The sequence below is a fragment of the Tachypleus tridentatus genome, chromosome 12, assembly GCF_004210375.1.
Source record: "Tachypleus tridentatus isolate NWPU-2018 chromosome 12, ASM421037v1, whole genome shotgun sequence".
NCBI lineage: Eukaryota > Metazoa > Arthropoda > Merostomata > Xiphosura > Limulidae > Tachypleus > Tachypleus tridentatus.
This window is the reverse complement of record NC_134836.1, coordinates 10,855,878-10,879,612: the sequence shown is the minus strand read 5'-3', so window position 1 is coordinate 10,879,612 and position 23,735 is coordinate 10,855,878. Positions and strand designations below refer to the sequence as shown.

Sequence of the window (23,735 nt, the reverse complement as noted above, 5' to 3'; positions counted from 1 at the left end):
CTCTCTCTCTAGGTGTCTGGGTATATAAATTTGTATACACAGGAGGGTCAGGTACACTAGACCTCTTCCTCCTTCCTTTACATTGTTTGAGGGGACTTATTAATATATTTAAAGTAAATACAGAGGGCCAGAGTGATAAGCATAACTCTAACTCAGGCCCTTTTCAGGGTAGTGTCCATGTATATTGTTCTTTCATTTTTTATTTATTTATTTATCAAGTTTAAGTATGACCTTTATGTGGTTTGTTTTTGAATTTCGCGCAAAGCTACACGAAGGATATCTGCGCTAGGCGCCCCTAATTTAGCAGTGTAAGACTAGATGGAAGGCAGCTAGTCATCACCACCCACCGCCAACTCTTGGGCTACTCTTCTACAAACAAATAGTGGGATTGACAATAATATTATAACGCCCCCATGGCTGAAAGGGCGAGCACGTTTGGTGTGACGGGGATTCGAACCCGCGACCCTCAGATTACGAGTCGAACACCTTAACCCACCAGCCATGTTGGGCCATGGCGTTTGTGTGGATTAAGAAGTTTAGGTATCAGTATTCCGTGTGTTGATACTTTATACAATAAGACATTTAAGTACGAATATTCTGTGAATTTTTTCCAGCTACAGTATGACACTTAATTATGAGTGTTGAATGGCTTGATACCAGCTACTATAAGACATTTAAATAAGAGTGTTTCTTAGGTTCATATAGTTTACAGTAGATCAGTTTACCATGAGTATTCTGTGAGTTGATACTTTATACAATAAGGCAGTTAATGATGTGTTGTCCATTCGTTAATAATGGCCTCATTAAATTTGTTAAGTGTGATTACTTAGTGGACGAACTCCAAAGTTAAGCATATGTAGAGAGGATACATATTGCTTACAGAATCGAAAAGAACACATGGTACAAGGCGTGTGATCACCTATGGAATTACTTTGTTAGGAGAAAACCAGATGATTATTAAAATTATTATTAATTCACCCATACAATGACAAGATTGCAAATAATGACAAGAAACCAATATATTTGTAGACAAAGCTGAATTAAGGGGTTTATTGGCCCTATGCATTTCAACTTATAGATGCCCCTCGAGACAGAACCTTTACGTGCAATACATTTATAGTCATAGCTTGAGGCCCTGGGCTTCAGCCCGGTATGTCCATGCCTTAATCTGTATACCACAAAGCTCATAAGAGATAGTCAACAAATATACTAGGTAATTGAATAGGTTACACAGAAGGAAAAAGTATTAGATGTTTTATCTTGTTTTCTAATTGTAAATAATAACTTAATTGCTTACTATGAAGTTTGAAAGTTAGTGAAATATTCTATATGGGTATTAGGATTATTCAAGATTTCTGACTATTCAAGAAGGGATAGTGTTATATGTTATATTTCTAATACTTTCGTTTAGTGTTTGTTTGCTAAATGGAACTTGTAATGAAGAAATGATGCTGCAACATTTTGAAGTTGCTTATAATATGTAGAAAATTAGTAATAATGTAAATATATCAAACCTAGTTAGTTAAATAGTTAATCAGTTCAATGTGAGTTAGACAGTCCTCCACTAGTACAGCGGTAAATCTACAGATTTACAACATTAAAATCAGGGATTTGATTCCCCTCGGTGAAAAACATATATATACACACACACACACGTAGTAAGACAGTGAGAGTTAATGTATCTGCTCCTCAACTACTTAGTTTCTAAGTTAGTTATTCAACGTGATTGTTTTCAATTGATTAGCGAGCAAATTCGAAAGTAGGTTTATGAATAATTTAGACATAAATACCATTACCTCTACTCTGTTCAAACGCCGTTTGCAAAGCTAGGTCTACCAGTAAACACGGCCGACAGAAACATTATTGAAGAAATAAAAGAGGTCGTCATTGTTACTTGATCTCAACTTTGCATTACGTTTTCAAACAAATCAAAATATCTCATCTAACAACAGAACATGATGCAGAGGTATTTAAAATCACAATAAAAATAAAATAAGCATTTATTTTATAGCTTCTACTATCCAAATTTTATGATAAAAACTAATTTTATTGCCATGTACTTGTACGTAACGATATTTTGATAATTATTTGCTTTTATTGAGAATAAGTTAATATTTATTTAATGTTCAAACTTTTCATGGATAGCAGATAAAGCTTTAAGGAAAATATTACCAGACTAAACATACATTTGTTTGTTTTTAGAATTTTGCGCAAAGCTACACTAGGGCTGTTTGTGCTAGCTATCCCTAATTTAGCAGTGTAAGACTAGAGGGAAGACAGCTAGTTATCACCACCCACTGCCAACTCTGGGGCTACTCTTCTACCAACGAATAGTGGGATTGACCGTCACATTATAACACATACATTGCTGAAATGGCGACTATGTTTAGTGTTACGGGATTCGAACCCGCAACCCTCGAATTACGAGTCGAACGCTTTAACTATCTGGCTATACCAAGATGGCTACATATATACCTATGATTGATAAACGATTGTTGCTGCGTTGTTTTGTTCGATTAGATAACACTCTTGATGTCCATAAATGTTTCTCTCTTTCTTTTTATTATGTTATTGTTTGTTTGAGTGCAAAGCTACTCAAGAGGCTAGTGTGTTTTGCCCACCGCTGAAAACTGAACTCCGAATTTTAGCACTGTGAGTCCGTAAACTCACTACTGACACACTAAAGGACTTTGTGTTCATTTAAATAAAGTACATAAGTTCGTGAATGTTATTACTATAATACATCCGTCACTTGGACTGTTTTAAACTTTTCATTAATTATTTGAGGAATTTTCGCGCAAACCCACACAAAAAGATATGTATGAACAGACATCTTTAGATCTGTTTGTTTTTTAACAGCAAAGCCACATTAAGCTATCTGCTGTGTTTATCTTGCAGGTTTGAATCCTGGATTTTAATATTTAACTCTGTGGGCTTACCGCTGTCCCACTGACGGAATTTTAAGGGAACAAAAGAAATTAAAGGGAATAAAGGTAATTAACAGCATTCGTCACCATCTATTTCGCTCTTATCTGACTGAATTGAGGAATTTGACCATTACTCTTATAGCTCGTCAACAACTCAATATTGCGGTGTATATTTTCGTAACAACGGGCCGAGGACCAAGAACCCTCGGATTTACTGTCTGAACACGCTAAGTACTTAAGCCACATTCGACCCTTTTGTGATAATAAAAACAAAACAATAACTATTAATTACCTCTGCGGTATTTTACTATTGCTTATTCATAAGCAATACATTCGATGATTAGTGACAAATTGATAATTTACTATATAAGACTGCATGAAGTTTTGTAAAGTGTGTATTACAATTTTCTTGCCAATAATAAAATATAGTCAATTTTTTTAGAGATGGCGCTTAGAATATTTTGGCGTACTCTAGTGGTGGAGAAAGAAGTAGGTAGGATGTAAAATTTTTCGATGTGGTAATTATTTTACTCATTTATAAAGATTTTATATATCTGTTTTGGATGTATAGGGGACCTTACTTATATTAAATATAAGCGTTGTTTAATATCTGGCCTTTTCTTGTCTTTGATATTTAAATTAAAAATAAACATATAATGGCTGCTATTATGAATACTACTAAGTAGTACTATTCACAAAAATATTTATTATTATCGTGAACATATTAATAGATTAATATCATAATACCTGGGCTAAGCTACATCGGTATTCTTAGCACTACTGCTAAACTGACAGTGTTTAGTAATGATACAATAAGTTATAACTCGGTATAAACTGTTCTACTTGTCAATGAAGGCGAGGCTGATTAGGCTATACCGTAGTTATATTTGAAGTACAAATTCTTCATTTATACCATGTCTGATAACTTGCTGATTATCGACTGTTCTAGCCAGGTTTACAGTTATAAAATTTATTTGACTTGATTACTTTGAGATTATGCGTAGGTAGAAATTATAGTTATATCGAAATTACTTAATGATACATGTTAGTATATAATATGATATTTTTAGTTTAATGCTTGGTAAAAGATAAGTGTGCAATCGTGCATACACTACATCTAAAGTACAAAAAAAAATGGTAAAAACAACGCTGCCAATATAAGATGTTACTGATTTATTTTACTGGAAAATAGGCTTAGGTAGCATATTACAACAATCAATATATTTTAAAATTAAAGATACCATCATGATTTGCTAATATCACTGGTACCATTATATTTATAATTTACATAATTTTCCAAAATGTGTTAGGAAATTATAATTGATTTTCTATCTAACAAAATAAGTTGTAATGTAGAAGATATTTTTTATTTTTGCCATATACTGTTTTAAACTTGTTTATTTTTAATATGTGACAAAGTGAAATAATAAACTAGGTCCAAGTGTTCTTTTTTCTAGACTAGCTTACAGTTTGTCTAATGACAAGACCATATACCTGCTTCACAGTCTTAAAATTTAATAGAAATTTAACATTCAAGTTTATTAATTGTTTATGGGGAGGTGGAAGATATGAAATGCCATCTAGTAGTGATATACACTTGCAAAATAGTAAGTTAAATTGTTACTTTGTAAAATTCTAATTGGACTAATGTATAGAACATTTTAAGTTTGAGTTCATAGATTGGAGAAAAATTATTGGTTTAATTTTGTTTCTTTTTAATACTAAAGTTGGCTGTTTGTAAAGATTATTTGTCAAAACATTACATTCTAAATCACATAATTAGGAAGACATAGAGATGCTAAGCCTTGCAGGATAGATAATCATAAATGCATTATTTAAGTGTTAAAGATACAAGCATTAAATGTTTGTTTTAAATACCAACTTAGTAACATAGATGTAGTGTGAATTAATAGTCTTAGTAAATTTATTGAGAAAGGAAACCTTAAGCTTTATTTAAGGTGTTTTAAATTTTAGTAATTTTGTTATAGTACAAAGCAGGTTTAAAGTGTTTTAAGAGCCTTAATAATTTAGTTGTGGTAAGAAAACATAGGTTTTGTTGTTTTTTAACACCTTCTGTGTCAGTATTTTTTTATTTATTTTTTTTGCTTTCTGACAATGCTTTGTAATACATGATGGTATATGAATAAATTTGGGAAAATAATAGATAAGTGTTAAATTGATTGCCTCAACTTGGGCAAATAATTTTTGAAAAATGGAGTATGAGTTATTTTGAGTAAGTCATGAAAAAGGCTAATGTTACTTTTGATGTGTTTTTAAAGCCTTAAATAAGTTTGGAGTATTTTACAAATCTTTTTATCTTTTGATAATAAACCTTCATTTGGTCTAAGGTGTTGTAATTTTGTTTTGGTTATTATTTACAATTATTTCCTAACTATTCTCAAAATATACTTCTCTATCACTTTATGGTTGTTCTTACAACATTCTTCATTATAATTTGTCTGGCATAGTTAGGTGGTTAAGGCACTCAACTTGTAATCTGTGGGTTGTGGGTTCAAATCCCCATCACATCAAACATAGTTGCTCTTTCAGCCATGGGATAGTTATAATGTAACTGCCAATCTCACTATTCATTGGTAAAAGAGTAGCCCAAGAGCTGAAAGTGGGTGGTGATGGCTAGCTGCCTTCCCTCTAGTCTTACACTGCTAAATTAGGGACTGCTCGTGCAGATAATCCTAGTGTACTTTTGTGCAAAATTCAAAAACAAACAAACATTCATTACAACTTTATGATTTCCTTCAACATTATTCTTCACCACTTCTTTATGATTTCTTACATTATTTGTATTACAGTGTTATGACTGTTTGTACATTATTCTTCACTACAACTTTATGACTGTTCTTACAAAATTATTCTTCACTACTGTTGTCTGACTATTCTAACAACATTATTTTCACTTCTACTTTCTGACTGTTTTTACAGCATTATTCTTCTCTACTATTTTATGATTGTCCTTTCAACATTATTCTTCACCACTACTTTAAGACTTAAAAATTCTTCAGCACTACCTTCTGACTGTTCATATATTATTCTTCACTGCAACTTTCTGACTGTTCATATATTATTCTTCACTACAACTTTCTGACTGTTCATATGTTATTTTTCACTGCAACTTTCTGACTGTTCTTACATTTTTCACTACTATTTTATGACTTCTTACAACATTATTCTTCATTACTACTTTATGACTGTTCTTATTACATTATTCTTCATCACTTTCTTTATATGGTTAATGTAAATACAAAATCAGTACTCTATTTATCTTTCCACATTTTTTGTTATTTTATGATTTGATGATTATTTAATGGAAATTAGCAACAACAAAAAACTGTAAATGTACCTTCTGAAAAGATAATTATAAAATCTAGCTGAATCCTGTAGTGCTGTTTTTTAAATACTGATCACTTGTTATCTCCAAATCTTTATAAACAATTAAATTAGCCACTTGATATTTAACAAGTTTATATAATTATAGGTACTAATATGAATATATTTTTAAAATTCAAATGGCAATAAGTTGCAGAAGTCTAATAATGATTACGACATATCATAATCATAATAATTATTGTACTCAAAACAAAAGTAATGTTATAATTAAATCAGTAACTGGACTTCAATTTCGTCATTCATTAAGCCAATCAAATAAGCTGTAATATCAAGCTAATGGTACTTTTGAATGGTATTAGTTTTAGGTTTAACTTTTAACATGTTTTTTAGAATTGTTTTGTTAAAAATGTGTTCAGTCTGCTGTGATTTTACACTAAAATTACTGCAATATAATGATGTAACTTGATTAAATTAAAAACTTTTTTCATCTAATCATTTGGTCATCATAAGTCATCTTATATACTAAATTAAACACTAAAAAAAAAACTGAACCTACTGTTATTGTTCAAGTATTTTTAAAGCTTCCTCTTAAACTTCCCTCAGATTAACTATATCCACCATATATGAAAGCAACATATCCAATCCTCTGTTAGAAAAATGAAATCATCTTAGCTAAATATGACTTACCCTGCCAAAATTTGTATTTTTGCCACCTAGTCTTATCATTTTCACCATTCAATGTGAAAAAACTTGAATACCTTAATCATACCTCCTCCCATGCACACTTTTTTTTCAAGAAAAAGCAAGATTAGAGATCATAGGTTATTTTTGTACAATAAGTTTTGCAAATAAGGTTACTAGAATGGTGTCTGGGATGGAGGAGTTATCATATGAGGAGAGCTTAAGATCTCAAATTGTTCTCCCTTGAAAAATAAAAAAATTGAGGGGTTTGTTTAAGATTCTGAAGGAAATTGATAGTGTTGATGCATCGTCTTTATTCATACTTAATGGCAAGAGTAGTTGGATTAGGAGACACAAATATAAATTATGACAGGGTGGGAGTCATCTTCAGTTAAGACAGTTTTATTTTTCTAACAGGTTGGTCATCCTTTGGAATGGGTTGCTTTTTGATATTATAGAGACAGTACATTTATGATTGATAAGTATATGAATGATAAGGGCTGGTTTTAATTTTGTTTAAATTGTCTGATAGTTTTAATTTCGTTTAGAGGATGGGAGAGCCAAGATGGACCAATTTATCCTATGTTTTCTGAAAACATTATGTAGCCCTCATTTATAGAACCCCAGTGGGATAACAGTAAGTGTACAGGCCTGCAGTGTTTATATTGGAGATTAATTCCCTGCAGAGGACACAGCAGATGGCCCAATCAATTTGGTTTTATCCTAAAATGAACAAAACCTTCTTTCCAATAATTCATATCCTTTTAAGGTATGGAGCCCAAGACTAAAAACAATGCTCCAAATGTCACCTAACCAGTGACTTGTACAATGGTATTAAAACATCTTTTGACCTGTATTCAGTATTTTTGTAGATACAACCTAAAACTTTATTTGCTCTACTACTAGCAACAGTACACTATTGCAGTCATTTTCATTGAAACTGATCACATAATTTGAATTATAATAACTCACATGCAATACCTTGCATTTATTATGACCACAAGTTATTTTACTTTATTGACCAAACAAGGGAATCCAAATCCTTTTGTAAAGCAGCAACATCTTCCTCACAGCCAGCATCACTCAAAAACCTTAATATAATCATCAAATTTAAGTAAGGTAGCAGAAATATCTGCTCTCCTGGCAAATATAACTGTCAGTTCCTGGAGAAAACTACTGGGCCTGTGGCTTTTTCTGGAATTGTCTGACAGATCTACAAGTATGTACTTATACTTGATATTCAGTAATGTTCACCACCCATGAGAAAAAGGATTTTATTGAAATTTTATGTTAAAAATGAGTTATCATCACAGCATCACATTACAGAGTAGAGTTTATTGAAGTATTTTTTGTAGACTCAGTTATCAATGAAAGTGCCTTGCTTTCATATTGCAACTCCCATGAGATTTTCATTAAAGAAAAACAAAACAAATTTTTGAGTTTATTTGTTGTTTATTTTCAATTCTTTTATTTTTTAAACTTATTCCTTTTTTGTATTTGTATTGATTAAATCTGAAACATATAATTTTTGTGTAAATTTAAATTATTTTATTTATTGCTCAGCTATAAAAATATTAGCCAGTTATGATTGGTTATGATCAGTATGGTAGTTTCTAAGATTTGAGTTTTGGACGTGTGCATCACAAGCTCCGTTTTGATATGATTACTGACCACACCTTCATCTATGTCATTAATGTAAATCAAAAGAGCAATGGTCCTTAGACTGAGCCCTGAAGTACACCACTTGTAACATTAATCTAGTTTCACTGAAAATTTATAACAACCTCCTGTTTTCTTCTGTTCAGCCATTTTTATTCAATCAGTCAATCTATATCCTGCTCCTGTAGGGATAACTTATTTTTAAGTCTTGTATATATCAGTTTGTTATATCTAGGAACACTAAATCTACATCCTTACTCTCATCTACATCAACAGTATCCTTTTCAAAGAATGTCAAAATATTTTAAGGCAAGATTTTTCCAATGTGAAACCATGTTGATTATTTAATAAAATTATGAACTTTGTTAAATGATTTTACAAAGCTCTTTTATCAAACTTTCAAAAACTTTTCTCACAATTGATATAAGACTAATACACCTATAATTACTGGGACAGTTTTTATCACCACCCTTGAGAAGAGGAGTAGCATTAGCTAACTTGTTTGGTACCAACCCACTGTTCAAGGAATTAGAAAAAATGGTAGCAAGTGACACTTATTCAGTCATAGCTTCTTTCAAAATCCTTGGGTAAATATTATCTGGACCAAGTGCCTTATCATTTTTTAAACTTTCCAAATCTTTTATAAGCTAAGAATCAATATGATTATTTTGTTCCATCTAATAACTTTTTAGGAAGAGGAATACTGGTGAAAGCTTTAGTAGTAAAACACTTAAGAAAAAGTATAATTTAACAACTTACCCATCCCATAATCAAATGTTGGCCTTCCTGTATCATCCCTCAAAGATCAAACACCCATTGTAACATTTTGTTTCACTTCAATATTTAAGTATGTATTTAAAATATTTTCTCAATTGATTCATTTGCCCAGTTCCTAGCAGATAATTCTCATTGCATTCCTTCAACATTTGCTTATTGAAAATTGGAACCTAATTCAAATTATTTTTTTTATATCCACATGCATCGAAACATCGAATATAACTGAACAATGACAACTTGCACCCAGATGTTTCATAATGTCTACCATATCAACCATTTATTTATTAAAAGGTAACAATAAATTCAAAAGAGTTGTCTCTAGTTTCTTAGTGGATCCTTAAACAGGTGTTAAAGAAAGCCATATTACAGGAACAGTGTCTAAAACCTTGTTTCTCTCACATAATTTGAGTTGTACATTTCACAGTCTATATGCCTAAACTTAAAATCTTTCATTTTTCAGTTAATTTATAAATGAAAAATGAACAATTTCTTCATATGAAAATATATTGTTTAATATTTAAACAATGTATGTTTATGATGAAGTTTAAAGAAATGTATATCAAACATCTGTGTTGTCTTTTCTTCACTGAAATTCATGCTTTTCTTTATTGCTATATATTTTAATAAATAGACTTATTTAAAATTCCTTTTTTCACTGTAGGTAGACATGTGAAAAGTTTGGTAAATTAAAGAGCCATGGAAGAAATTGAGAAGGTGGACTTTGTTGGCAGCTGACATTCCTATTGGATAAGATGTATGGTAACATATTAGTTTGTATGTTCTCTGTGTTTCTTTCTTGTATTCTGAGCTCTTCCATTCAGGTTTCCATGGCATTAAATCATCATGATGTTTAGTAAGACTTTAGGTCTTACATTTTGCTCATGGCATTGCATTCTTTGCTACCGTTACATATCAGTAGAGGAGCAAGATGAAATGGCCAGTGATAGACAACACATTCGTCTTCTGGTAAAGTCATCAGACAGACAGAGACAGGAGGAGATAGTGCAGTTGGAGCAAGCATCAACCTCAAGCAGAAAGAAATCACCTGTACAGGGTAGCATAATGTCTAGGTCTCCAAGTTTGAATGTTTCAGGGTGTTTTGGAGGAGAAAAGTCTTGTTCCCAGAAGTGCTTAAAATGTTCAAAAGATGTTGAATCTTGGGATAAACATCTTTTAGGTACAGGAAAACCTGTTGGAAGCTGCCTTTATAACCCCAAATCATCAGTTAGTGTTAGTGAAAACCCCATTTTAGAAAACCTTTGTAGTTATGTGTGTAGTAATGATATTCAGTCAAAGAAGGAAGAATCAACAACAAGAGAGGTAAACAGCTGTGCAGAAACTGGTATCATGTCATCAGAACATTTTGATGAAGATGAAGATTTAGATGAAGATGGTGAATATGCTGAATCATGTAATGAAAGTTACAATACTGATGGCAGTGTAAATTTCAACTCTTGTATGTATGATGCTGTCCAGCTTTGTGGCTCTCCTGTTCATACTTCTCCAAACCTTGTTGTTGCCCAAGCTTTGTTATCTGTTAGGCTTGATGATGGAGATTATGCAACACCTATTGATGCTATCCCTTTCTGCTCAGATTTACCAGGTTTTAGAACAGATGAAGACACTGATTTGGAAGATTCTATATCTCTTTTAGGAGCTACAGCAAAGAGTGAAACAGGAGAAAGTATACGACGTTCTCCATCTCTCCGCCCATCACGAAGGATGCGTCCTTTGAGATTCAAAATAGATGAAACATGCAGTGAAGCAAATTATGATACTACCACCACTGAATGTAGTGATACGGGATATGAAATCTCTCGAATGGCTCATAGTGAGGGCAATTACAACATTTTGGGTTCTTCTAGTAGTCAGAGACAATTCAAGTCTTTGCGTTCTCGAAGTGAGCCCTCAGCTCAGTATACTACGGTATTGAAGCCCAAAGCAGTAAGACCACCCATTGTTAACATAAATAGAGATGAATATAGAAGCAGTATAGACTCATTTCCTGAAGGATCTGTTGCCTTCAGACAGCATCAGAGCAGAAGGTCAGCATTCCAAGAACACACAACTAATACTCAAGAGAATAATATTTTTCTTGGAGATACTATTCCTCCACCACCTCCTCCAAGATGTTCTTTCTCCCTTAAACCAAATGATTCTATTGCTTCGACGTCATCATTTAGCACAAGAGTGGCTCAAACGAGGCATAAGCGTACTGACTCAAACTCTTTAAGACCAGAGAACAATAGAGGAAAATCTCGTAAGTCTAGCGAAAGGAAATGTAATTTGATTGACAAAACACATAAATGTCAAATACCTGTAAGTAGCTCATCTACTAGTAACAAAATTATGTCTTCAAACAATATTGCAACTTTAGTGTCAGGAGAGAAAGGTGCAACAGCAGAGAATTGCTTCACAGATGTAAGAGCTAAGAACCATAGCATAGAGTGGGATATTATATGGGCTAGAAATTATAAAAAAGAATGTATGTATTGTCAACATGGTGCAAAATGTAACCATGAACATTCTCTTAGAATTCAGCAGACTTTGAAAGAAGTTGGCTCATCACTCTTGACTTTTGATCCTTCCTCAGGTGATAGAACTGTCATTGAACCTGAAGTGCCATGTCGAACTGAATCTCTTCAGTCAGATAATGAGGTGGATAAGTGTTCAGTTATAGCATATTTTCGCCGGAGAAAAGTACAAAAAAACAGTAAGAATAACACTCCTACAAAGTCCAAAAAACCATTCTCTGAAAAATCTTGCCAACGAAGTATCTCAGCCTCTATCAAAGCAGCATTTTTACGTTTGTTTGGACTACCAAAAAATTCTGATAATGTAAACATTTCTAGTAAACAAAATGATGGTGATAGAAAAAGTTCTGCTGAGTTCTACAGCATTGGTAAAAATAATGTTTCAAGTCCATTCAAACACAGAGCTCTCCCTCCCACTCCTGATGAGAATCTAGTAAGAATATCTTCATCTCACCAGATCAGGGGAGAATTTTTTCCTGGTTGTTTCAGTGAAGAGTTTGGAGATGAGCCATCAAACAGTAAAATGGATTATGCGTCCAGTATTCAGAAAGTTAAAGATGTAAGTATGATAATAAGTTAATATTATTGCACTTTAAACAATTTGTGTATTTTTTGCTTTTGATGTACAGAAATGTAAATAATTATGGAAACACGAGTGGTGCATGTACAAGAATCACAAACTACAATAATGGCAAGTAGATGGTGAGTTTATTAAAACACAAAACATTATTATAGGAAATCCTGTAGAAAAAGGAATAAGTTATACAATGCACCAATAGTTTGTATGTTACCCCATTTTTTTCTGAAATGTTTACTCACCTCTGTACAACAGAGATCTATTACTATGTGCAAGACTATGAATGGTTTTGTGCACAACACAAAGCTTTACCCTTAAATGGCAGCCATCATCAGTTGATGCTGTTACCTACAACATTCCTGCTGTTTAAGGTTAAATGAAGTTCCCATCTCTACATCTACATGTGTTGTGCCAGGCTGTTATGTAATCATTATGACTCTCCACCAATAGAAGGGTGACTCATTCACCATGATGACCAATCCCTAAGAGTTATAGGATCTAAACAAAGATTCATTCTTTTCCCTACATTGTTTCATTTAGACATGTTTTGTATTTTGGGTTTTCTTGGGAATTAATATAATTTCTGTGCTTATTATGTTTACCACTTGTCAGCATTCATAGTGTACACATTATTAATTTTGAGAAAAAAAACAATTAGGTTTTAAACATTTCATTGAGAAGTTTTGTTAGAATTATTTTCAGTGTGATTTCTTCTGTTAATCACACCTCTACTTATGTCCCATTGTCTGTAGTAAGTTTTTTTAACAGTACTAATTCCTGTTGTGTTCAGGTTTTGTTAAATACTATTCAGTATTGAGAATCATCTTATTTGAGAATATCTGGTTTTGCTGTCTAGTTTAGATTATTTTTATTCCTTTTGAGGTATTTCTCTATTTATATTTGAGAAAAGCTTAGTTTACACCTTTATATCTTTAACACATCAAGCTCCTGATGTCAAAGTTCTCAATGTTTCAAATTTATACACATAAGGATTTGTTTGTTTTAGAAACTTTCTTCTCTTGAATTCTTTGTTCCTGCTAAATGCACCATTGATATCTCCTTCAATAGATTGTAATCTATCATTGCAAATATATCCACAGATCCACTCTCTTCGTTTCATCTCTAGCTGTTTTAATGGTTCACTTGATCTCTCATGTTTTCAGAGTTTGGTCTCCAGAGGAATGGTTTCTCTTCAAATTATCTTATGCCTTATCGGTTTGATGTTATCATAATTCACTCACTGTCATTTCTTTCATCCAGCATCAGGGAGGCACTTGCTCTTGGGCCTCTGTTTCCTTGAATTAGACTTTGCTTCTTGAATATAGCTGTTTTCACTAAGTTCCATTTTTGGTCTGTGTGAATTTGAATCATTCTATATTTATTATTGTAATCATCTTTGACTTACAACCTCTGTATTTGACCTAGCATGTCTCGACAGCTTAGGTCCTAGAGTGATGGATTGCATTATATAATTTTTTAAGGTGTTTAAATTTCATTCCAGACATGAAAATGGGCCTAGTCCCCATGTAAAGGTTTTTATTTATATGCTAGTCTTTTTCAAATTTCTGATGAAGGTGTACTAATACAATTTATATATGGGATAGTGAAAGTGATTAGGTTTTTTTAAACATGTTTGTGGTTTTAAATTTGTTAATTTGTGTAAATTGCATCAGCAAACTAAAACCTGTGAGTTATTTCATAGAGAATACATAACTGTCTGTTGTTTTCTGTTTACATACTAATAAACTAAAACCTGTTTGTTATTTCTTGGAGAACACTTCAATATATCAGATGTTTTCTCTTTATGTATCAACAAACTAAAACCTATAATTTTTTTGTGTAACAAAACACATCATTATGCCAGTTGTGTTTTGTTTATTCATCAACAAACTAAAACCTATTTGTTATTACTTACATTACTCACTTGTCAGTTATTTTCTGTTTATACATCAGCAACTAAAACTAAGTTATTACACATAGAACACATCAGTGTCAGTTGTTTTCTTGTATTTAATTAAACAGTACTTCATTATATTACCACTTTTCTATTTATATACCAGCAAACTAACGCCTATAACTTATCACTAAAAAAACCTTTGGTATATCAGTTTATACGTTTACAATTCCCTATAAGCTGAAGTTTACAAATGATAATAATACATTAATTATTAATCTCAGACAGTATCTGTAGACATTACTGTATCTTTTTTCTAGTGTGGCTGGTACTGGGGTCCTATCAGTGGGGAGATGGCTGAGAGGTTGCTAGCTAATGAGCCTGATGGATCTTTTGTGGTGCGAGACAGCTCTGATGAACACTATATATTTAGCCTTACTTTTAAATTGAATGGATTGGTGAGGCATGTCAGAATCGAACAAGATCATGGTAAGATTTACTTACCTTATCCATGCTGTACAGACAATAGTAATGCTAGAATGTACGTAAATTTATGATAAGGTACAGCAGTTCTATCCATGCAGTATAGACTGTAGTGATACCAGACAGTACCTTGAATGCTGATAAGATGTTTTGTTTCTGCTGTACAGTCTGTAGGAATGCTATAATATATTTAAAGTTATGGTAAGATGTTAACCACATTAACTGATGTTTCATTGTTTTTATTATATATTCAGTATTCATTTTCAGTAAATCAGTATGTAGATTTAGACACCCAAAGCTACTTATTAATTAAAAATAAAGCAAACTGTGAATCTTTATATTACTAGTTTTTCACATTAACTAACCTTACATCAGTTAGCAGACTCAATCATAGTTTATCAATCTTTATTTATTTGTTTTTATCAAGTGCATACTTGGAGTTTTTAAAATGTTGCTTACTGTCCATAGCTGTACATATTTCTGTACCTTTTATTACTCAGATCAAAATCCTAAAGGACATTCTTTATAGTCTCATATCATACCAGAGAGCATTATCCACAGAACTGTTGAACATGTCATTTTAAGATAGAAATGAACCTAATGGATTGACTTTAAGCCATCCTTTTCCAGATATTTGTATTCTAAGTATTACTCTAACTGCCACAGTAACACAATAGATGAAACAAACATACAGTGATTTTGTTTATCTATTTATTTAGGTAATTTCAGTTTTGGCTGTCTTCAGAGATTCACAAGTAACACAATTGTCGACTTTATTGAAAATGCTGTTGAGCATTCCCGTAGTGGCCGCTACCTGTTCTTCCTTCATCGTCGTCCTGTGCTTGGACCCATGAGGGTTCAGCTTCTTCACCCAGTATCTCGATTCAAACAAGTTCAGTCCTTGCAACATTTGTGTAGGTAAGTCCCTTACTTCTATACATGTCTCAATTCAAACAAGTACTGTCCTTGCAACATTTGTGTAGGTAAGTCCCTTACTTCTATACATGTCTCAATTCAAACAAGTACAGACAGCCCTTGCAACATTTGTGTAGGTAAGCCCCTTACTTCTATACATGTCTCAATTCAAACAAGTACAGACAGTCCTTGCAACATTTGTGTAGGTAAGTCCCTTACTTCTATACATGTCTCAATTCAAACAAGTACAGTCCTTGCAACATTTGTGTAGGTAAGTCCCTTACTTCTATACATGTCTCAATTCAAACAAGTACTGTCCTTGCAACATTTGTGTAGGTAAGTCTCTTACTTCTATACATGTCTCAATTCAAACAAGTACTGTCCTTGCAATATTTGTGTAGGTAAGTCTCTTACTTCTATACATGTCTCAATTCAAACAAGTACAGACAGCCCTTGCAACATCTGCATAGACAAGTCCCTTACTTTTTTACGAGTGTCTCAAATCAAACAAGTACAGTCCTTACAACATTTGTGTAGCTAAGCCCCTTACTTCTTTATAAGTGTCTTAAACAAGTCTGGTATGTTGAAAGTTGTTAGTTTTGTACAGTTCCATGTTTTCAAAGGTGTTAGCTTGTATGATTCCATGTTTTCAAATGTGTTAGTTTTGTACAATTCCATGTTTTTAAATGTGTTAGTTTGTATGATTCCATGTTTTCAAAAGTGTTAGTTTTGTAGAACTCCAAGTTTTTAAAGGAGTTAGTTTTGTACTGTTCTTTGTGTCAAAATATTTTTTCTGCTTGTGTGTTAGTAGTGAGTTGTGTCGTAAATACTGTATGGATTTAAAACAAATGATGTTAATTTATAATCATAATTTAACTTCTTTGTAAGGTAACACATTTACAGCTCAGATTCAGGATGGACAAGTTTCATCCTATCCAGATGTGAAAGGAATTTTTTTATTTAGTGATTTGTTGTTTCAGGTTTGTTATTCTGAAGACAGTTAGAAGAGATCTTATTGACCAGTTGCCTTTGCCACGGAGACTAAAAGACTACCTCAATACTCCTCATTATTACTCGGAGGAACTGGCCAGCTTGTCTCTGCAGAGCAAAAAGAACTTAATGACCTCACGGTTTGAAGAGTCTAGTCGTTACTTAACACCAGTCATCAGAAGACCTGATGCAACTCTCACCAGAACGTTGTGTAGACAACATGACATTTTATGAAAGTGTCCAAAAATGTGGGGATCAGTGAGTTTTTAGGTTTCCCTGAGTAAGGGTGCTGTCATTAAATGATTTCATCTCCTGCAGAACTATTCAATGGATTTTGTCTGATTGTTTTGTTTTCTAAATATAGATATAGGAATTTAAGTTTAATCTTTTTTTTTTTTCAAATATATATTTATACAATTCTAATTTAAATACTTGTTTTCAGTCTGTGATAGAGAATTTTTCCTTTTGCTTAAAAATATTCATTAACGACAAACTGTTGTTTTAAACTTGTGTGCATGCTTGGATTGTACACCAAGTAATTATTTTGTATTTGTTGAGAGTATATATATATATTTATTAATGTGTTTAGATTACACTTTTATTTAAAGCCGAATGATACGTGTACATGTGGTATATATACATATATTTGTAGTACCATGTTTTATGAAAACACAAGTAATTTTCTCAAATAGTTCATACTGTTTTGAGAATCTGGTATACAGTAAAAACAGTTTGTTTGTTTATTTTGTATGGTTCTAGTTCCAGTTAGTAGAAGTAGTACTTGGGATTCTGTGAAATGTTTCAACAGTTATTTAATATGAAATCTACTTGATATGTAGTGTAACATTTTAAAATCAATTAGTGTGTTTTGCTGTTTTTAATTTTGAATGTATTAATTTCACAGCAGCTTGATATGAATGGAGTGAAAGTTGTTGAATGTAACCAATGTTCTTCAGGTTTGTTTTTAACATAGAAGTCAGTCTTTGTCTTAAGCTTACACATGCAACAAATAAATAAAAAGTTATGTATGCATTTCAGAATACTTAACTTTAAACACTAAAATGTGCCATTTGAGTAGCAAACTTTCATTCTAAATGTGAGAGACCCATATAGAATGGCTTTAGTGATTTGTCTACAAACTTTGTATCATTTTATACAGTGTACTCGAAAGACATTCTTTGTGCTGATAAGTTTTCGAAACTCTTAATATTAAAGAAACGTTCTGAAAGAAATTATGTGTACAAATAATACTTTATTTTCTGATTCATTTCTTTTAGAATAAACACCAATTATTTTGTAATTAATGTAACTGGCTGTTATAGTTAACAGCTTTAATATTAAAGTGATTACCACATGACTACAGTTAACATGGTAATATCATAGGGGTTGCCACATAATTGTTGTTAACAGTGGTGGTGGTGGTGGTATTGTAGGCATTACCAGTTGAGTACAGTTAACATTGGTAATATCATAAAGATTACTACATGACTATAATTAACGTAGTTAATATCATTAGGGTTACCACATGACTATAGTTAACAATGGTAATATTATAAGGGTTATGACATGATTAGTTAGTAGTGATAACATGACTATGGTTAACAGTGGTAATATTGTAACAAGACTGTAGTAAGTTGCTGTATTATTATAAGGATTACCACATGACTTAACAGTGGTGATATAACTACATTAAGCAGTCATTTTATTATCATAAAGGTTACCATGTAATTGCAATTTATAACTTATATTAATAGGGGTTACATAATTGTGTTCCTTGAGACTAATAAAATTGTACAGTAACAATTATTGTATGACTGTAGTTAACAAATCCAGGGTAATGATTATCACATAATTTACAACTAGCCATTTGATGATTTTCAGAATCATGTCATACTTATAATTGAAAGGGTTTATAATGAAGCAGATGGAAAGAAAAATATAAAAGATTATGGTTGGGATACCAAGACGTTATAGTTGTTTTAAAACATGCACCATCTAAAATGTAGAAGAAACTTTCCAAATTTTTATAAAAGCATAATGTAAGTTGTAGGATTTTCCAGTACTGTTGTGTTGCTAACATTCATAAATAAATTACTGGTTGTTCATACTAAACTTTCAAAAAGCTTGAAACCTGTATACGTAGCATGGGGGAGAGCTTATAACAATATCCACAAAGTACATTCAGTTAAAATTACTTTAAAAAGTTAACCAATGAGCTTTGAAACTGAAACTGAAAATTTTAGAAGTTTAATATTTAGAAGGTTGTTATACTGCTGTACATATGAAGTGGAGTGTTCAGTAATTCTCACCACCCGCTAACAGTTATTAATGTAACATAACTAGCAATGAAAGCTCATAGTTGTTATATTGCCCCTAAGTAACATTTTCAAAACAGTTCTGAATATATGATCACAGGACTGAATATCAAATAAATTTGTTATAGATTTATGGTAACACTATAAGTAATCTATGTTGTCTGTTACAGGATTAGGTACAATTTAAAGGGTAGTGTATGTTTCATATCATTCTCTTCTGAGGAGAAATGTTTTATCAGTTTAAGGGAAATGTATTTACACACTGCTATTATTATAAGTTTTAGAAAATATAAAATTCTGAAGAATAAAAGAACAAAAACTTCTCAGTCAGTTACCTTTTTTTTTTTTTTTCAACTTTGCAGATCCAAAGGAATTGGTCAGTTTTCAGTATGTAAAAGAACAGTTATCTCATTCATACTTAGTATTATCTGGAGTACCTGTCCCTTGGACAGGTCTAATAAAAACTTGTAACGAAAGATAGGAATTTGTTACTTTTTTTAACAAAATAAAATGTGCAATAAGTATACATAAAGGTACCAATGATGAAGAGAAAGATGTACTGTTTTAAAGAATTATATCAATGTGAAATTAGACAGGGAGGGATCATCTTCACAACCTTCCTCATATCATCCTGTGGCAAGTTGTATTGATTAGGTAGTTTGTTTGATTTTTAAATTAGAATATTGGTGGGAGGGGAGGTTCCATGTCTTTACACATAACAGGTGTGAACTAGTAGGACTGACTCCGTGCCCTTACAGATAAGTTTAAGCTAGTGGAACTGACCCTTTGTCTTTACAGATAATAAATTGTCTGAACTAGTAGGACTGACTGTATATCCTTACAAATAACAGGTTTGAGCTAGTAAAACTGACCCAAGATAATAACTAGTCTGATTAATTGCACTTAACACATTCAGGCTAAAAGGACTGATTTCACGTCTTTATAGCCAACGTATTCACATTAATAAGAATGATTTCTTTCTCTCTTTTTTCAAGCAGTATTTTGTGGCTAATCGTGTTTTCACTGCTCGAGTAGTGTTGAATGGAGTTTGTTGATAATGTTTGTATTTAAATTCCAGTTTTGTAATTGATGCGTGATGTTTACAGTTTATGAGTCAAGGAAATAACAAAATTTTATCCATAAGTTAAATAGGTTTAATTATTCTCGACTAACAAAGCTACCATGTAATTTCACTTGTACACTGTTATCTCACTGTAATACACTAATATAAATAATAAACTTGTAAAAATTAGGCCCGGCATGGCCAGATAGTTATAATATGACGGTCAATCCCACTATTCGTTGGTAAAAGAGTAGCACAAGAATTGGCGGCGGGTGGTGATGACTAACTGCCTTCTCTATGGTCTTACTCTTCTAAATTAGGAACGGCTAGCGCATAGAGCCCTCGCGTAGTGTCGCGCGAAATTCAAAACAAAAAGTACTCTTTTGAGCGATGGTTAGCGCAGGTGCAAATACAGTACTAAAAACAGAAACACACAAACACTGACTTATTCACACTACTAGCTCGTACTGATAATATACCATTAAATGTACTAGAAAAGTTGACGTCAAACCTGCTAGAGTCATCCAGGTTTCAAGGCTGGTTTGGTATTCCTGCTTCCTGTAGCAAAGAAACGAATTAATATTGAGTAGAATATAGTATGGTAATCTGTATATAAATTTATTGTTGAACAGAATATTTAGAGCTTTGGCGTTAAGTGAGTGTGTTGGTTGTCGTTTTGTTGTTAATTCACAAATAAAGATGAAATATTTGTTGTTCAGTTGTAAGTGTTATCTCAATGTTTAATAATTTATGGAAGTAGTTTGGTTGTTTGTTTTTTTAATTTCACGCAAAGCTACAGGAGGGCTATCTGCGCTAGCCGTCCCTAATTTAGCAATATAAGATAAGAGGAAAGGCAGCTAGTCATCACCACCCACCGCCAACTCTTTTACCAACGAATAATGGGATTGACCGTCACATTATAATGCCTCCACGGCTGAAAGGGCGAGAATGTTTGGTGTGACGGGGATTCGAACCCGCGATCCTTAGATTACGAGTCGAGTGCCTTAACCACCTGGCCATGTGAGACGAGACAGTTTACAACTAAAAGTTAGGAGTCGAGTTTGAAGCTGAATAAGGAAGCTACTTCAATTGAGCAAACTTTACTGGCCAGTTTTTATTTCGATTGAACGTTTTTTGGAAACAAACATCTTCGAGATTTTTACATTTTCTCTACTTTTTTAAACCTATAGTATAATTTTTTGCTGTTTTTACATAATACAGTTTTAAATATTTTATATTTTTAACACAGTTTTAACACGATTCATGAGTAAATTAAACAAGCATAAAAAGCAATGCAACTCGATTGCATACAAAACATCTGACTATCAACAGATGGCACTGCAGGCGCCGATTTGGACTGAAGTCTCGAAATACTGTTTTGTGATTCTTAGTAGTGGATAGCTGTAACAAGTTGTTTTGGAATTTCGCACAAAGCTACTCGAGGGCTATCTGTGCTAGCCGTCCCTAATTTTGCAGTGTAAGACTAAAGGGAAGGCAGCTAGTCATCACCACCCACCGCCAACTCTTGGGCTACTCTTTTACTAACGAATAGTGGGATTGACCGTCACATTATACACCCCCACGGCTGGGAGGGCGAGCATGTTTAGCGCGACGCGGGCGCGAACCCGCGACGCTCGGATTACGAGTCGCACGCCTTACGCGCTTGGCCATGCCAGGCCAGCTGAAACAAAGGTGAATGCATTGTGGTGTGCTTTCTCAATATTGAGAAAGTATCCCACGATATTATGGCACAACGGTCTGGGATTTCGCATGTTAGAAACGGAACTGCCGCATGGTATGATTCACTATCTAACTTTTCGGAAATAGGAAATGTAAAGGACATCCTCTGAAACTCTTTACTATTGAGACGGGTGTCTCCCAAGGAGAGGTAGTTAGCCATACACTATTGATCATGCATGTAAGCGATATGCCCCATTCAAAACCAAAACTTCAAGTATTCATCACAATTCGCAATTCATGTAGCGGTCTGGAAAAGTGCTCCCACCTTCTTAATAGCAGCCACAAACATCCAAAATTAAACAATGTCTAAGAATACTGTCAAAAATATATAGAATTTAAATTAACATCGTCTAAAATCAACTAATAGTATCTGTAAAACGAACTAAACATAAGAAAGATCAACCAAAAATATTCATGCAGACCACAACATCAGCTAAGTTCCTAAATTAATCTATGACTCTAAATTAACATGAATAAAGCATATAAACAATTTTTAACAAAGAATCTGGAAAATAGTGAATTATGTGAGGAGTCTTAGCGGAAGAAACTACGGTACTTCACCACAAAACATATCCCGGCATGGCCAGGTGAGTTAAGGCGTTCGACTCATAATTTGAGGGTTGCGGGTTCGAATCTCCGTTGTACCAAACATGCTGTGGGTAGTGATTACTAACTGTCTTCTCTTTTGTCTTACACTGCTAAATTAGGGACAGCTAGCGCAGATAACTCTCGTGTAGCTTTGTGCGAAATTCAAAAACAAACAAACCACAAAACATAATTGAAATATACAACACCTAAATACGACCACTAATAGAATATTCAAGTTTGGCATGGATAAATCAAGTAAAAATAAAAAAACGTCTTCAGTCAAAATAACTACACAATTATGCAAATATACAGGTCATAACCCATAGACTCCTACAATATCCGCTTAACTACCCGCGCGAACAGTATGGCAAAAATAGCGATTTGTTATGTGAACTAGATAGCTTCCGCATACATGAGGATAATAGACCTAAGCACCTCTCACCAATGAATATGTACTTTATGAGTAAACATTTCATAAGGTCATGTTCTGCTAGACTAGAAAATCAAAGCTAGTTCAGCACTGACCTAAACATATTTAAAATGTTATTTATGTAAAATGTTCTTAGTTGGTGCTATGTGTTCGTATGAAACGAAATGTTCGTGTCAATACAGATTGCCGTATTGAAGCGAAACGCATGAACATACTAAAATAATTATAATAATGATATCTACATGGACACCGCCCTGAGAGGGTTCGGAGTAAGTACGGTCTACTTCAACCCTCGTGTAACGTCACAATATTCAAGAGAAAACATAATATTAGTAGAAGAGAGAGGAAGATGGTAGCACCTGACTCTCCTATTTCGTCAATGACCTAAATCCCGATCCGAAGAGAGAGAAATGGTTCTAACAGGCGGCTCTGGGTTAACGGAAAGGACGTCGTCAATATTTATCGATTGTGAGAAATTATGAGTATGACATGTTGTTTTTATGATTTCTACAAAATCTTTAATTAATTATATTTATACGTTTATTTCGAACAACCAATGAAATTAAAGAACGATAAATATGTTTTGAAATTTAATCTTATTATCGAAACATGATTTTGTTTAGGCTAAACGCGAGTTTTGTTTGTTTTGTTTTATAAAGCTTTAATTAAAATTTGTTATAAGTAATGATGGTATATTTCTCATGATATTAATTAAACACAAAGTTAATTCAAGACTATACTACTGGGAATGAACGATACCTTGTTTTGAATTTACATTTGACTCATTATCTCACTGAACATCTAGAGTTTTTATTTT

The 23,735-nt window shown here is 32.9% G+C and overlaps 1 protein-coding gene across 4 annotated transcripts; it reads left to right on the top strand.

Annotated features, from left to right (window-relative positions):
* Positions 1–3,366: 3,366 nt before the first annotated feature.
* LOC143235387 (uncharacterized) lies at positions 3,367–18,014 on the top strand. Of its 4 annotated transcripts, none has more exons than XM_076473496.1 (5): positions 3,367–3,420; positions 10,055–12,482; positions 14,715–14,883; positions 15,597–15,795; positions 16,773–18,014. In XM_076473496.1, the coding sequence occupies exons 2-5, from the start codon at positions 10,233–10,235 to the stop codon at positions 17,014–17,016; spliced, it is 2,862 nt and encodes a 953-aa protein (XP_076329611.1). In that variant the 5' UTR covers positions 3,367–3,420; positions 10,055–10,232; the 3' UTR covers positions 17,017–18,014. The 4 variants fall into 4 exon arrangements, with proteins under 4 accessions (XP_076329611.1, XP_076329610.1, XP_076329613.1 ...); XM_076473495.1 differs by having other exon boundaries at positions 3,379–3,445; positions 10,051–12,482; XM_076473498.1 differs by having other exon boundaries at positions 3,383–3,445; positions 10,051–12,482; positions 15,597–15,791.
* Positions 18,015–23,735: the final 5,721 nt, after the last annotated feature.